General features: G+C 37.9%; 1 protein-coding gene across 3 annotated transcripts in view; it reads right to left on the bottom strand.

Annotated features, from left to right (window-relative positions):
* Window positions 1-5,185: 5,185 nt before the first annotated feature.
* The window catches only part of rgl2 (ral guanine nucleotide dissociation stimulator-like 2), a 63,489-nt gene continuing 56,154 nt past the window's right edge, over window positions 5,186-12,520 (bottom strand). For 2 of the 3 annotated variants that reach the window (XM_030158233.1, XM_030158234.1), the window contains 3 exons: window positions 7,962-8,186; window positions 7,622-7,736; window positions 5,186-6,497 (listed from right to left, as the gene is read on the bottom strand). In XM_030158233.1, coding sequence (XP_030014093.1) covers window positions 6,316-6,497; window positions 7,622-7,736; window positions 7,962-8,186 — 522 coding nt within the window. In that variant the 3' untranslated portion in view covers window positions 5,186-6,315. Of the gene's footprint in view, window positions 6,498-7,621; window positions 7,737-7,961; window positions 8,207-12,520 lie in introns of those variants that run through there. The other variant, XM_030158235.1, reaches the window with a different exon arrangement.

The following is a 12,520-nucleotide window of genomic DNA, read 5'->3' as shown; positions in this document are numbered from 1 at the left end:
ATGATTACACTTTTTTGAGCAAACAAATTTTACACAAATTATTAGGTAATTAAATGATGTCAAATTTTTGGGGACACCTTGTATTTGATGCATTCATGTATTCAATGGTAATTTTACAGCTGTAACAGTGGCTTCGTTTGGATCAGCTTCAGTAACTGTAATCCATCCTGTCTGGTTTCCATTTTACAGGACTAACATCGATCTACAAAGTTACTGAAGTTGCTTATTATAAATGTAACGCAGTAAAAACATGTGCCTCTGACGTGTAGAGTTGAACTGTACATTAGCAGAAAATACCAGTTATTCAGTTTTCATCACTACTGGAAATGTTTGTTATTTTTAACCAAGTCCACTATACATTTAGTCAGATCAGTGTGTTTTTATGTATTTGTTCACAATCTAATCTTTAATTAGTCTCATCTTTACAAACCACAGTTGCAGTATTTGGGAGAAAACCATTTTTCGGCAGATTAGACCCTTTATACTGGTAGGAAATATTAGCTTTAATTATACTAATTATCTGATATGGTTTTTAAGCCAAGTTTTTTCATCTTCATTCTAGTTCAGACTGATTTTTGACTGTTCTCATGGGCTGTTGCAGCTTTTTCCTCTAATTCTAATGCATATAAATGAAAGACAAGTGTCCAAATCTGAGTGGCTGAAAGGCAAGAGGTTCCACAGTTTGGAGAAATAAATGACACTTGTATTAAAAGCCCAAACTGAGGTGCGACTATAGCCGGTGGGTTCTGTTTGTATGTGAAACTGAAGTGACTGAGTGGTTCTTCACTCATTTACTGTCCTGGTAAAATCAACATCAGCTGGTTTGTGGGTACGTTCTCAGGGAGGACATTAATTTTACTGGAAAATATATGTTTAAGGAGGTTTTGAAGAATATCTGAAACAGTCAGTGTTCAAAACCCATCACATTAAAGTAAATTTAATGTTTTAAGTGCATATCATGTGTTGCTTTTCAGACTACCATGTTCATAACGTGGCTCAGATTTCCTTATTTGTGTGCTTTTTCTTTAATACATTATTTCTTTTTCTTTAATACATTATTTCTTTTTCTTTAATGCATTATTTCTTTGAAGTGAAATGTGCTGTAAAAGTTTATGTTTTAAAACACAGGTGTCAAACATGCGGCCCGGGGGCCAAATTCGGCCCATAGGATGAATTTTTGAAATCCAAAAAATTACACTGAAGATACTAACGATCAGTGGTGTAAAAAATCATTTTAACCCTTTCATGCATAGTGATCACTACAGTGGACAGTTCTTCTCCAGCTGTTCTCTTGTATATTCATAGGTTTTGTTGTTTTAGTTCCATATCAGCCAACACAGTGGACACTTAGGCAACATCCCATAATACACTGCAATTCATACCATTACTATAACTGTGCTGTTCTTGATAAACCTGATCTGCAGTAACATGTTTAAGTGTAAATCAGTTGTTATTTCTTAGACAAAAAGAGTTATTTTTTGCATATTATATGAGGTAATAACTAGCATTAGAGTATGTTAAAATGTGAGAAAACATCAAATTAGCAGCCTTAAAAATGTTTTTATTTCATTGTTTTCATTTTACTTTCTGATATTGGGTTTTAAATACATATTTCTTTACTTAAAAAATTAAATGCATGGACATTTTTGTAACTCCATGAAAAAAAAAAACTCGATCACTATTTTTTTTTTATGCCTAAGGAGGTATAAAAACACTCCAGAAAAAAAATCTTGACTAGGTCCTCGTAATTCATGCATGAAAGGGTTCATTCAGGTTCCACATACAGACCAATTAGATCTCAATTGGGTCAAACCAGTAAAATAGCATTATAAAATCCTATAAATAATGACAACAGCAGATTTTATCTTTTAGTGTAAAAAAGTAAAACGATATGAAAATGTGTGCATTAATCCTTTACAAAAAAATGTGAATAACCTGAACAAATATGAACAACCTGAAAAGTCTTAAGAGAAGTAAATGCAATTTTACCAATATTCTGCCTGTTACTAAATGTTTTGTGTATTTGTAATAATAATGTAATTTGTAATACACACGTGTAAATGACAAACTGATGAACTGAGGCAGAATATTGTTAAAATCGCACTTGTTTTTCTTAAGACATTTCAAGTTGTTCATGTTATTCAGATTTTTAAGAAAATGTTGTAGATGTAAAAAATAATATCATAATGGAATTTTACTTTTTTCATTGTTATTATTTTACTGGTCCGGCCCACTTGAGATCATTTTGGGGTGAATGTGGCCCCTGAACTAAAATGAGTTTGACACCTCTGTTTTAAAACAATCATCCTTAGTTTTTGTCACTGGTTTGTTCCCTCACCTACTTATTTTCTTCGTATAAAATAAAAATGTCATTGTCAGCCTTTGACATTTGGAGACAGCCTTTAATTTCTGCTGGAATTCAACATAAAACTACCTAGTGAATATAAAACACCAGTCAGAAGCATTAACACTCATATAAAAGTATCTTTATTACCGCAAAAATAGGACATCCTTTATGTAGTGCATAAATACCTCTGATGTGAGACTACACCGCAGTTCGTCCACACATACAACACACACCCACGCATGCATCGATACTGAATACATTCTAAATGGGAAAAGGAAAGGTGAGCATCCTGTAGACAAAGGCACTGTTATAATCAGTAGCATAGCAAAATGCTAGCACACGTCATTTCTGTTACCCAGAATCCTCTCCCTGGCCGTACTGTACTCATGCCTCAGCCAATGAAACGGCCTCACCAGCACTGAGGGGGTCAAAGGTCGTGCCAGAGGTCACAAGACGTTGTCGTATTTGAGATTCATATGAAAGAGGTGCTTTCAACTTGGACTTTGTACTGCATGTAAACAGTAGAGAACAGCTGCTGGAAATTGCCATTAGTTATGTTTAGCTTATGCTCTGTTAAGATTTCAGATGTGGAAAAAGCCTAGAACCACATTTATGCATCATGTCTTACTGCTGACAACATACTGGTACAATGAGAACACATGAAACCAAGGCTACAGACTTCAAACATGGTGTTAAAGCTGCAGGAGTCCATTTTTGACCACTAGAGGGAGACACGGCTCTGAAACAGGACCAGACACAACTGTTATTAGATGGATTAGAAAAAGACATTTGCCTTACTGGACATTTCACAGACACGGAACAGTGTTCACTTTTAAACTATTTGTGTTTCTGATGAATTCAAGTCACTCTTTGTTCTGTTCACCATGTTTTAGTCGCCACTGATCCGCTTCTGGACATTTTAAGTGTCAAATCAAAAACAGTTTGACTTTTTTCCAGCAGCAGGTTGTATTTTTCTGGTGTCTCAGATGTGTAGTCTCTGTCTGGATAGGGTTGGGTACCAAAAATAACACACTGGTTCCAAGACATCATCTGCCAAAGCATGTAGTCTCATTTTGGTACTAATTAAATGGGATGCTCTACTAATGCTTTAAACTGCTAAGAAAAAAAAAATAAAATAAAATATATATATATATATATATATATATATATATATATATATATATATATATATATATATATATATATATATATATATTTATATAGTCAAAGTTTTTGTATTGTTAAAATCGTTTGAGTTTTTCAGTCCATCACATGATCTGTTCATGAACAGATTTAAACTGAATACAACAGGACAGATAATTATCTGTGACTGCCATCAGGACAGATGAGCAGACATTAGCTGATACTGATGTTCGGTTCATCTCTACTTTAAACTGCTGAAGGAGGCTGCCGTGGCCCGGAAGGTTGCCAGTTTGATTTCCTGGAATGTCACAAGTTGAGAAATTGTTGGCTGATGTGCTCTTGAGCAAGGCACTTAACTCCCCATGCACTCCCCAGGTGCCTGACACATCAGCCCAGTGCTCCCAGTCTGGGGTGTGGGGTGTTATTGCATGTTTCAGCTGGTGATGGTTCAGTATAAACTAGACTCTTCTTCTGTTTTCACACATTATCCTATTATGTTGTGTTCTGTTTTGTACTCACAGCTGGTTTCTTTGACATTAGAAAGCCCCATTTCTAAGCAGAAACCTTGTTAGCAACTAGCATTAGCTAACCATCAGTTGGTTGGTACATCCATGATGTAGTCAATATAAAGGGAAAGAGTCAGTTTTTCCATCAAAATCCTTATACTTAATTCTTGTGTCCTCTTCTGTTTCTGCTCCTCTGCAAGAAACTGAATTATATATTTATTTGATCTATTATCCATCTTATTTATTAGTTCAGGGGTGTCAAACATACGGCCCGGGGGCCAAATCCGGCCCGCCAAAGGGTCCAATCTGGCCCATGAATGAATTTGTGAAATGCAAAAATTACAGTGAAGATATTAACATCAATGGTGTCAAAATCATTTTAATTCTGGTTCCACGTACAGACACATACAGTCCAAATAGATTTCAAGTGGGTCAGAACCAGTAAAAAATTATCATAATAACCTATAAATAATGATAACCCCAAACTTTTTGGTTTTTTTGGTTTAAAAAAGTATAATTACATGAAAATGTTTACATTACCGAACTATACTTTTATAAAAAATGTGAATAATCTGAACAAATATGAACAAACGAAAATGTCTAAAGAAAAGTAAATGCAATTTTACCAATATTCTGCCTGTTACTAAATGTTCTGTACGATTGTAATGCACATGTGTAAATGATAAAGTGATAAACTGAGGCAGAATATTGTTAAAATTGCACTTGTTTTTCTTAAGACATTTCAAGTTGTTCATGTTATTCAGATTTTTAAGTAAACTTTGTAGATGTAAACCTGATCATAGTATACTTTAGTATACTTTACTTTTTTCACTGTTATTATTTTACTGGTCTGGCCCACCTGAGATCAAATTGGACTGAATGTGGCCCCTGAAGTAAAAGGAGTTTGACACCCCTGCTCTGAAACATAGAGCAAAGTTTGGAGTTCACATTATTTATATATTATTATGTTATTATTTTATTGGTCTGGCCCACTTCAGATCAAATTTAGCTGAATGTGGCCCCTGAACTAAAATGAGTTTGACACCCCTGTATTAGTTATTTTAAAGACTGAATCATTACTGTGACCAGTATCAGCTCAGGTACTTTCAGGCACCAGTACCATTAGCCTAGATGTCAGAGAACACTTAAATGATACCCAACCCTATGTCTGAAAAATAAAAAGTATTAAATCAGCACATAAGCCATATTTTATAAAGGCATCGCTAACACAGCCACGTTACTGTGTATCAAGTAAAATCTGACAGTGACTTTTGTCAATAACTTCTCCTTAAGGTTTGCATAAAGAGTGCTAAGGTCACCGTAGCTGCTAGCCCTTTAGCTGCCAAAATGTTGAATTGTTTGTCAAACTTCCTGCTGCTGCTGGCTGATAACAGTGCCGACACACACTGTAAATGTGCCATAAAACCAGAACAATGAGCTAAAGAGGCTCCGTGGAGCTGGGTTAGAACCGAGTCCCAGTGAAGCACCGCCTTCACATCCCAAACACACATCTGACCTGATGGGAAAAGAAAAGTATGAGTTAGTGCAGCTTTCAAATGTAGCTGAAATGATTGAGTCCAAGTTGAATGGTGGTTCTCATGGAGATGGCCTGTATTGAATGTGCTTTTTGTCTTCTTGATGAACTAGTTGTTTTACACTTTGGATGCATGGACCTCCAGCTCCGTGTAAGCGTAAACACATCTCCACATCTCATGGACATAAAAATATATAAATATATACAAAACATATATATGTGTCATTTGTCTCCAGTGTTTTGCTACAATTTGCACTCTTTGTTTTACTATTCATCCGTCTTCATTTTGCAAAAAAAACCCAAAACAAAACAAAAAACACAGATTCAGATGTCATCATTCATCCACCCAACAATAGCAGCAGTGTTTTGGTCACAGCGCTACACACTCCTGAACAGCATGTGGTGATCACAAAAGCATGTTCTGACCAATTAATTATCCTTTTTACATGTGAAAATGTCTCTCACTGCACCGAAGATATTTTGAACAATTAAAACAGTTATTATTCAGCGAGTTGGAATGATGAAAAATGCATTGTGATCTGGGACTCGAGAGCCAGCACCAAAATCGCTCAGTTAAAGGCTTGCATCCCTTTTCCTCTGGGTGTAAATTAGTAATGCATACTGTTTAGGAAAGAGGAAAAGTGACGCTGTTCGTCAGCAGCAAACAGCATCCTACTTGCTTTTTGGTGTGTGGGGGGGGGACGCAGGAAAAGGCAAGTGCAGATTTGTGTTTTGCAGAGAAAAGGCCACATCTGCCGTTACTCAGAGATCATCCTGTGCTGTTGTTAAAATAGAGTCCGGACCAGTCTCCTTCCCTTGGCCTTAATTCGAGGAAAGGTAGCGCTTGTTTCTGTGCTGATGGGCTGTGATCCGGCTGGAGGGTTCCCACCTTTCCTTCTCAACAGGAAGTCAACACTGGATGATGTCATGGCATAGAAGACATTTCCTGTTGCAGGGATGAGCAGCTCTGTAATAAGAGGACAAACACAAAAACACAGTTCAATACAGATGACAGAAGCAAAAGCAAATAACATGACTTCATCTCAAAGAATTAGTTTGATAATGTTATGTACTTAGGTACTGGTAACAAATATTACTTTAGATATGTCCTTGTACGATATTATTTAAATTATTTAGCTTAACTACCTTACCCATGATGCCCTTATTAAACTTCACACTTTATAATGCATTTACTAACAGTTAATTATGCAGGTGTTCAAATTTGTGCAGCTTAAGTATCTAAAGATTCAGATCAACATATGGAGTAAGAGCAATGCCTTATTAAGGTCAATGACACCTTTATTATGTGCTTGTTAACAATTAACTATGCACTTATTAGCACTTAACTATGCTTTGTACTGCTCCCAAGTCTAAAGCTAGAACAACGTCTAAAGTTAATAAGTTATTAATAGTTAATTACGCATTCTACAGCTGCCAAATATAGAGCAACATGGTTATGGGTAATAAAGTGTTAATTAAAAGTGTTTATTTTGCAGTTACTGGTTCTGACGGAAGAGCAGCGCCCTAGTAAAGCTCATAAAACCCTTATTATACACTTATAAACAGTAAACTGTGCTTCCTGCATCGACTGCTTCAAAGTGACAACAATAATAATAAATCCTTTATTATATAAAAATTAAGACTTAAATATTCTCTTGGCAGTTGCTGGTTTTAACAAAGAATTAAGCCTTATTAAGGCTAATAAAGCCTATGACTTAATAGTCAGAGCCATTAAGGTAAATAAATCCTTTATTATATTCTGATAAACTTTTTTTTTTTTTTTGCTGCGTTCTGAAGTTTTATCAGCACAACATAATAGCATCTTATAATAATGTAACAGGATCTTATCAGCTATAAAATAATGTATGTGAAATGTGTAGCTGAAAATTCTGTCCTTTAATTAACATTTAAATGAAGTGCCAAATAGTAACAAGGGTAAATAAGAAGGTTCAGTGGAATAACGGCCACATTGGGACTAAACATTTGCCTTTGATGAATGTGTTTCCAAACATTCATTAGGTTCCCAAATGTAAAATCCATGAGTGACTGAGACTTTTGCAGTTTTTTGCTGCAGTGGAAGCTGGTGTGTACCTTTTCCCTCAGGCAGCAGTTGAATGAGCTCATATCTGGACGCCTGTTTGGGGTCCTGATTGTGCTTTTCTAAGGCAGAGCTGATCACAGCGGGGGTCTTATCATTGCTCGTAACCTGAAGGGAAACAAGAGAATAACAATGATGCCAGGACAGTTCGACACGCACTAATGATATCCTGGGTGCACTGTAACCTCAGGAAACATCTCTGATGACTATCATTATGGGATGGTTCCAGATAACAGAGGACACTGTAAGTGCAGCGTGTTGCACATAATTTTAGAAACAGTCTGAATGATCCAACAGCTGCCGGTGTTGGAGTCTGGCGGATCGGATCAGTACCAGGATGCTTCGGTACAGATTTCCATCCTGCAGGTCCATCCGGATCCTGATGATCCTCATGTCTGGCCCTGAAGTCTGGCTGTTATTAAGGGGGTTGTTGCCGCAGGAGGCTGAACGGCGGTGGGATTTGGTGGGAGTGGACGGAGTCAGCGTGGCGGGGGTGGAGTCATTAGTGGAGGTGGACGTGTCAACATCCAAACAGGACACAGATGGAGATCTCATGTGCTGGAATTTAGAAAACACTACTGAAAATGTTGGACATGAACACTTTTTAGAATAAAAAACAAGTAGATTTTATTATAATACACATTGCTTTATTGACCCTTTGTTAAGCCCCTCCCATGAACAGCCTCTATCCAATCTGATGTTTGGGTTAAAGTTAGAGTTAGCAGCGGTACATGGGAGGTTTGTCAAGTTCTCAACAAGTGCAAATGCTAAAATGGTGTGTATGTGGTAATGTAGAAGTCATGAATAATGTGTACGTGTGTATATAATGAGTAATGCATATATGTAAGTAATGTATACAGTCGCAGAAAAAAATTATTAGACCATCAAAAGTCATTAAAAACAACGGTTATGCAATCAAGTACTAACTCCTGTGTGTATCATGTGACTAAAACAGACAGAAAAGAAAACATGGAATGCCTAAAAGCACTATTTTGTCAGTACAATGCCATAGATATTGATGGAAGAACTGAAGTGATTTTGGTTATTATTAAGAAAACATGGAAAATGGACAGATATCAGCTCTGAAATGAACTGTTATGAGCTATTTTTGTTGTTATCATTATACTTGTCCAAACAAATGTACCTTTAGTTGTACTAGGAATTAAAATGAACAAGAAATTGAAGAACACAAGGGTGATCTAATAATTTTTCTCCACGACTGCATATGTAAGTAATGAGAGCCGTCCGTCACCACTCACAGCATCAATGCTACTTATTACGTCCAGATTTAACCCTTTCATGCACAGTGATCACCACAGTGGACAGTTATTCTACAGCTGTTCTCTTGTATATTCATGGATTTTGTTGTTTTAGTTCCATTTCAGCCAACACAGTGGACGCTTAAATGCATCATCCCATACACTGACATTCAGACCATTACTGTAACTTTGTGTTCTTGATAAACCTGTGGTGCAGTAACGTGTTTGACTGTAAATCAGATGCTAATTGTTATTGGATTGTAATTAACAGTTTTCTTAAAAAGTTGGTTGGTTGTTTTTTGGGGGGTTTTTTGCAACTAGTATTAGAGTATGTTAAAATATGAGAAAACATCAGATTAGCTGCATTAAAAATGTATTTATTTTATAGTTGTCACACAGTATATCACTTTCTGATAATGGGTTTTAAACGCAGGGTTCTTTGCTTCAAAAATCAAATGCTTGGTTTTTGTAACTCAGGGATTAAAACAAAAATTTTCATATGACTGAAAATTTTCTTCTGGTGAAAATCATTGCCCACTATTAAAAATGATGAAATACAATACTACTATAGCGTACAAGTTTATATAGTCAAATTTGGCAATACTGTAAAACACACTGAATAGGAGAGTGTACAGGTGTGTTATGTTCTGACGCACTTCTATTTTTCCCCCTTTGTCTTTTGTGGTTTTTTTTGTTATAATTCTTACTTGACACTTTGGGCAAAATATTATGTATTTAGTATGTTTCTTTAATAGATGGCCAATTGGTTTTCCCGCCGGCTGAGATTATAAATTGGACCAGTGCTGGGCTCTCGTTCTCTCTCGCCTCCTGTTCTCTCCACCTCCTCCAGCGATGCCGGCGTCCGGAGCGCGCACGTTGAGGCGCGCATCCGCTCCATTGGTCCACGCAGGTTGCTCCACGCAGGTTGCTCCATGCCAGCGGGGTTTTTTGTTAGCTATTTGTTAGCTTATCCTTTTGTTTGACCAGGTGGATCCGGACGTCCTGTTTTCGTTTTTTCTTTCGTTAGGGCTTATTTTTGAAGTTTGCTTTGTTTGATAGGGTAGCGGTGCGCTGGCAGCTTCTACGGCCCTGTACAGGGTTGGACTGTCCAGCGCACCGTCCTTATGTTTAGTTTGCCGGTCCACTCTGGTCGTTTCTTTTGTTACTTTGGGCACGGGGGTTAAAAGGGGTTATTAGATTCTGCTTCATTGGAACCTTGTTTGGTACAAACGAAGAGGATAGCAGAAGAACAAAAAAAAATCTAACTGCAAATAAACAAAAGTTTTTCTAATTATACTCCTTGACTCCCGGTGTCCTTTGTAAATATGTTTCACCCTTCGGGTTGTAACAGATTTATGGGGGCTCAGTCTAATTAGAACCCTAGGTTTGAGTTATTTTGTAACTCTTTTGATAAGTTATCTTTTGTGTCTTTGATAACTTTGGGTTGTGTCACTTAGTTTTTTTCGTGACTTAATTTGTGTATTTGGTACGTTTTGGACTGCATGTGTTTCGAGTTGGGGCTTCTGTTTTGGCGTGACTGTGAGCACTTAAGAGGTCCAGCTGTGGTGTGGGTATTGCTTATTTGTGTGTTAGCCTATTGTTTTCGGGCTGCATAGATTCTAGGGTAATCATGTCTTTCAACCTAGATGAGTTTGTAGAAGCACCCACTTTGGAGGCATTTAATGCCTGTTCAAAGGGAAACCTTATAGCTGTTGCTGAGCATTTCAAGGTATCTGTCTCAAAACAAGCAAAAAAGGCAGTTATTAAGGCAGAGCTGTTAGACGCTTTAATTCAACGTGGAGTGTTCCCTACTGGCGTAATGCCTAAAAGTCCTCCACGTTCCCCCTCATCGCTTAATGCAGAGGAGACAATTCGTTTAAAGGAACTCGAATTAGAATTAAAACGGCTTTCTTTGAGGGAAAAGGAGTTGGAATATTCGAGTATTCTGGAACAGAAAAGGTTGGACCAGCAGACTCAAATTCGCCTTCATGAGGTGGACCGTGGTATTGTTCCACGACAGGCTGAATTTGATGTGAGCAGGAATATTCGTTTAGTTCCCCCTTTCAACGAAAAAGATGTGGACAAATATTTTGTCTTGTTTGAAAGGGTCGCCACTTCACTTAAATGGCCAAGGGACGTGTGGGCATTGTTGTTACAGTGTACGCTGGTGGGCAAGGCTCAGGAAGCTTATGCTTCATTGTCAGCAGACGATAGTCTGGATTTTGATAAGGTTAAAGCCGCTATTTTACGGACCTATGAATTGGTGCCAGAGGCTTATCGCCAAAAGTTTCGGAGATTGAGGAAAGATTATAATCAGACGTATGTTGAATTCGTTCGAGAAAAGGGCATTTTGTTTGATAGGTGGTGCTCGTCACAGGGCGTAGGAGATTTTAATAAGCTTCGGCAGCTTATATTATTGGAGGAGTTTAAAAACTGTCTCCCGGAAAAAGTTGTCACGTATTTGAATGAGAAGAAAGTTTATGACGTGAGTAAAGCGGCCGTGCTTGTTGATGAGTATGTTTTAACGCATAAATCGGGTTCTGAGCGTTTCAACAGATTTGATCGGTCTAACAATAATGGCAGAGATTCTGTGAAAAATCTGTCTACACCTGCTGAACCTACCACAATCTCAACAAGTGAAGTTAAAACTGACACAGTTGAATCCAAATCTTATGACAATGTGACATGCCACTACTGTAAGAAAAAGGGGCACATTGTTTCCGGTTGTCCAGTGCTTAAGAAAAAGAACAGCAAGCCTGTCGCTCTGATTAAATCATTGAGCCAGGGTTGCGAATCTCATTTTAGTGAAAAACCCTGTGAGTATGCTGACTTCAGACCGTTTGTTATGGACGGGTTTGTGTCAATGTCTGGTATGGATGAGAAAGTTCCGGTTAAGATTTTACGGGATACAGCAGCTTCTCAATCCTTCATTCTCCAGGGGGTTTTACCATTAAGTGAGTGCACTGCAGTTGGTTCGGATGTACCTGTACGGGGTTTTAATATGAGTGTTATCGGGGTTCCCCTGCACAGGATTGTGGTTCAGTCCGGCCTGTGGTCCGGTGACGCTGTTGTAGGTGTGCGTCCTGGGTTTCCCATACCGGGAATTTCTATGATAATGGGGAATGATTTGGCAGGAGGCAGAGTGTTAGTTACACCTGAGGTGACACCTGTCCCTGTTGTGAGTGATGGCCCTGATAAACTTGCACAGGAATTCCCTGACGTTTTTACATCCTGCGCTGTAACGCGCGCCGCTGCTAAGCGTGAAAAACGGCAGGACAATGATGATATTGATTTAAGTGACACGTTTTTGTCTGGTGCTTACATTACTGGTGGTGTTTTGGGTAATGATGTAAAAGTTTCGTCTAAGGACGTGCCCAACGCTGAACATCTCACAATGTCACGACAGGACTTAATTAATGAACAAAAGAATGATGTTACTTTGTCCTCATTATTTGAAAAACTGGTGAGTGTTGAAGCTATAAAGTCTATGTCTACTGGTTATTTTTTGAGTGATGGTGTTCTACTGCGTAAATGGCTGCCTAAACATGTGTCTACTGAGGACGAGTGGTGTAATGTAACGCAGATTGTCATTCCGGGGCCATACCGATCACAGGTATTGTCTCTGGCACATGA

The sequence above is a fragment of the Sphaeramia orbicularis genome, chromosome 16 (genome assembly GCF_902148855.1).
Source record: "Sphaeramia orbicularis chromosome 16, fSphaOr1.1, whole genome shotgun sequence".
In the NCBI taxonomy this organism is placed as follows: Eukaryota; Metazoa; Chordata; class Actinopteri; order Kurtiformes; family Apogonidae; genus Sphaeramia; species Sphaeramia orbicularis.
The sequence above is the reverse complement of the archived record's forward strand: the minus strand, read 5'-3'. Positions and strand labels throughout refer to the sequence as shown.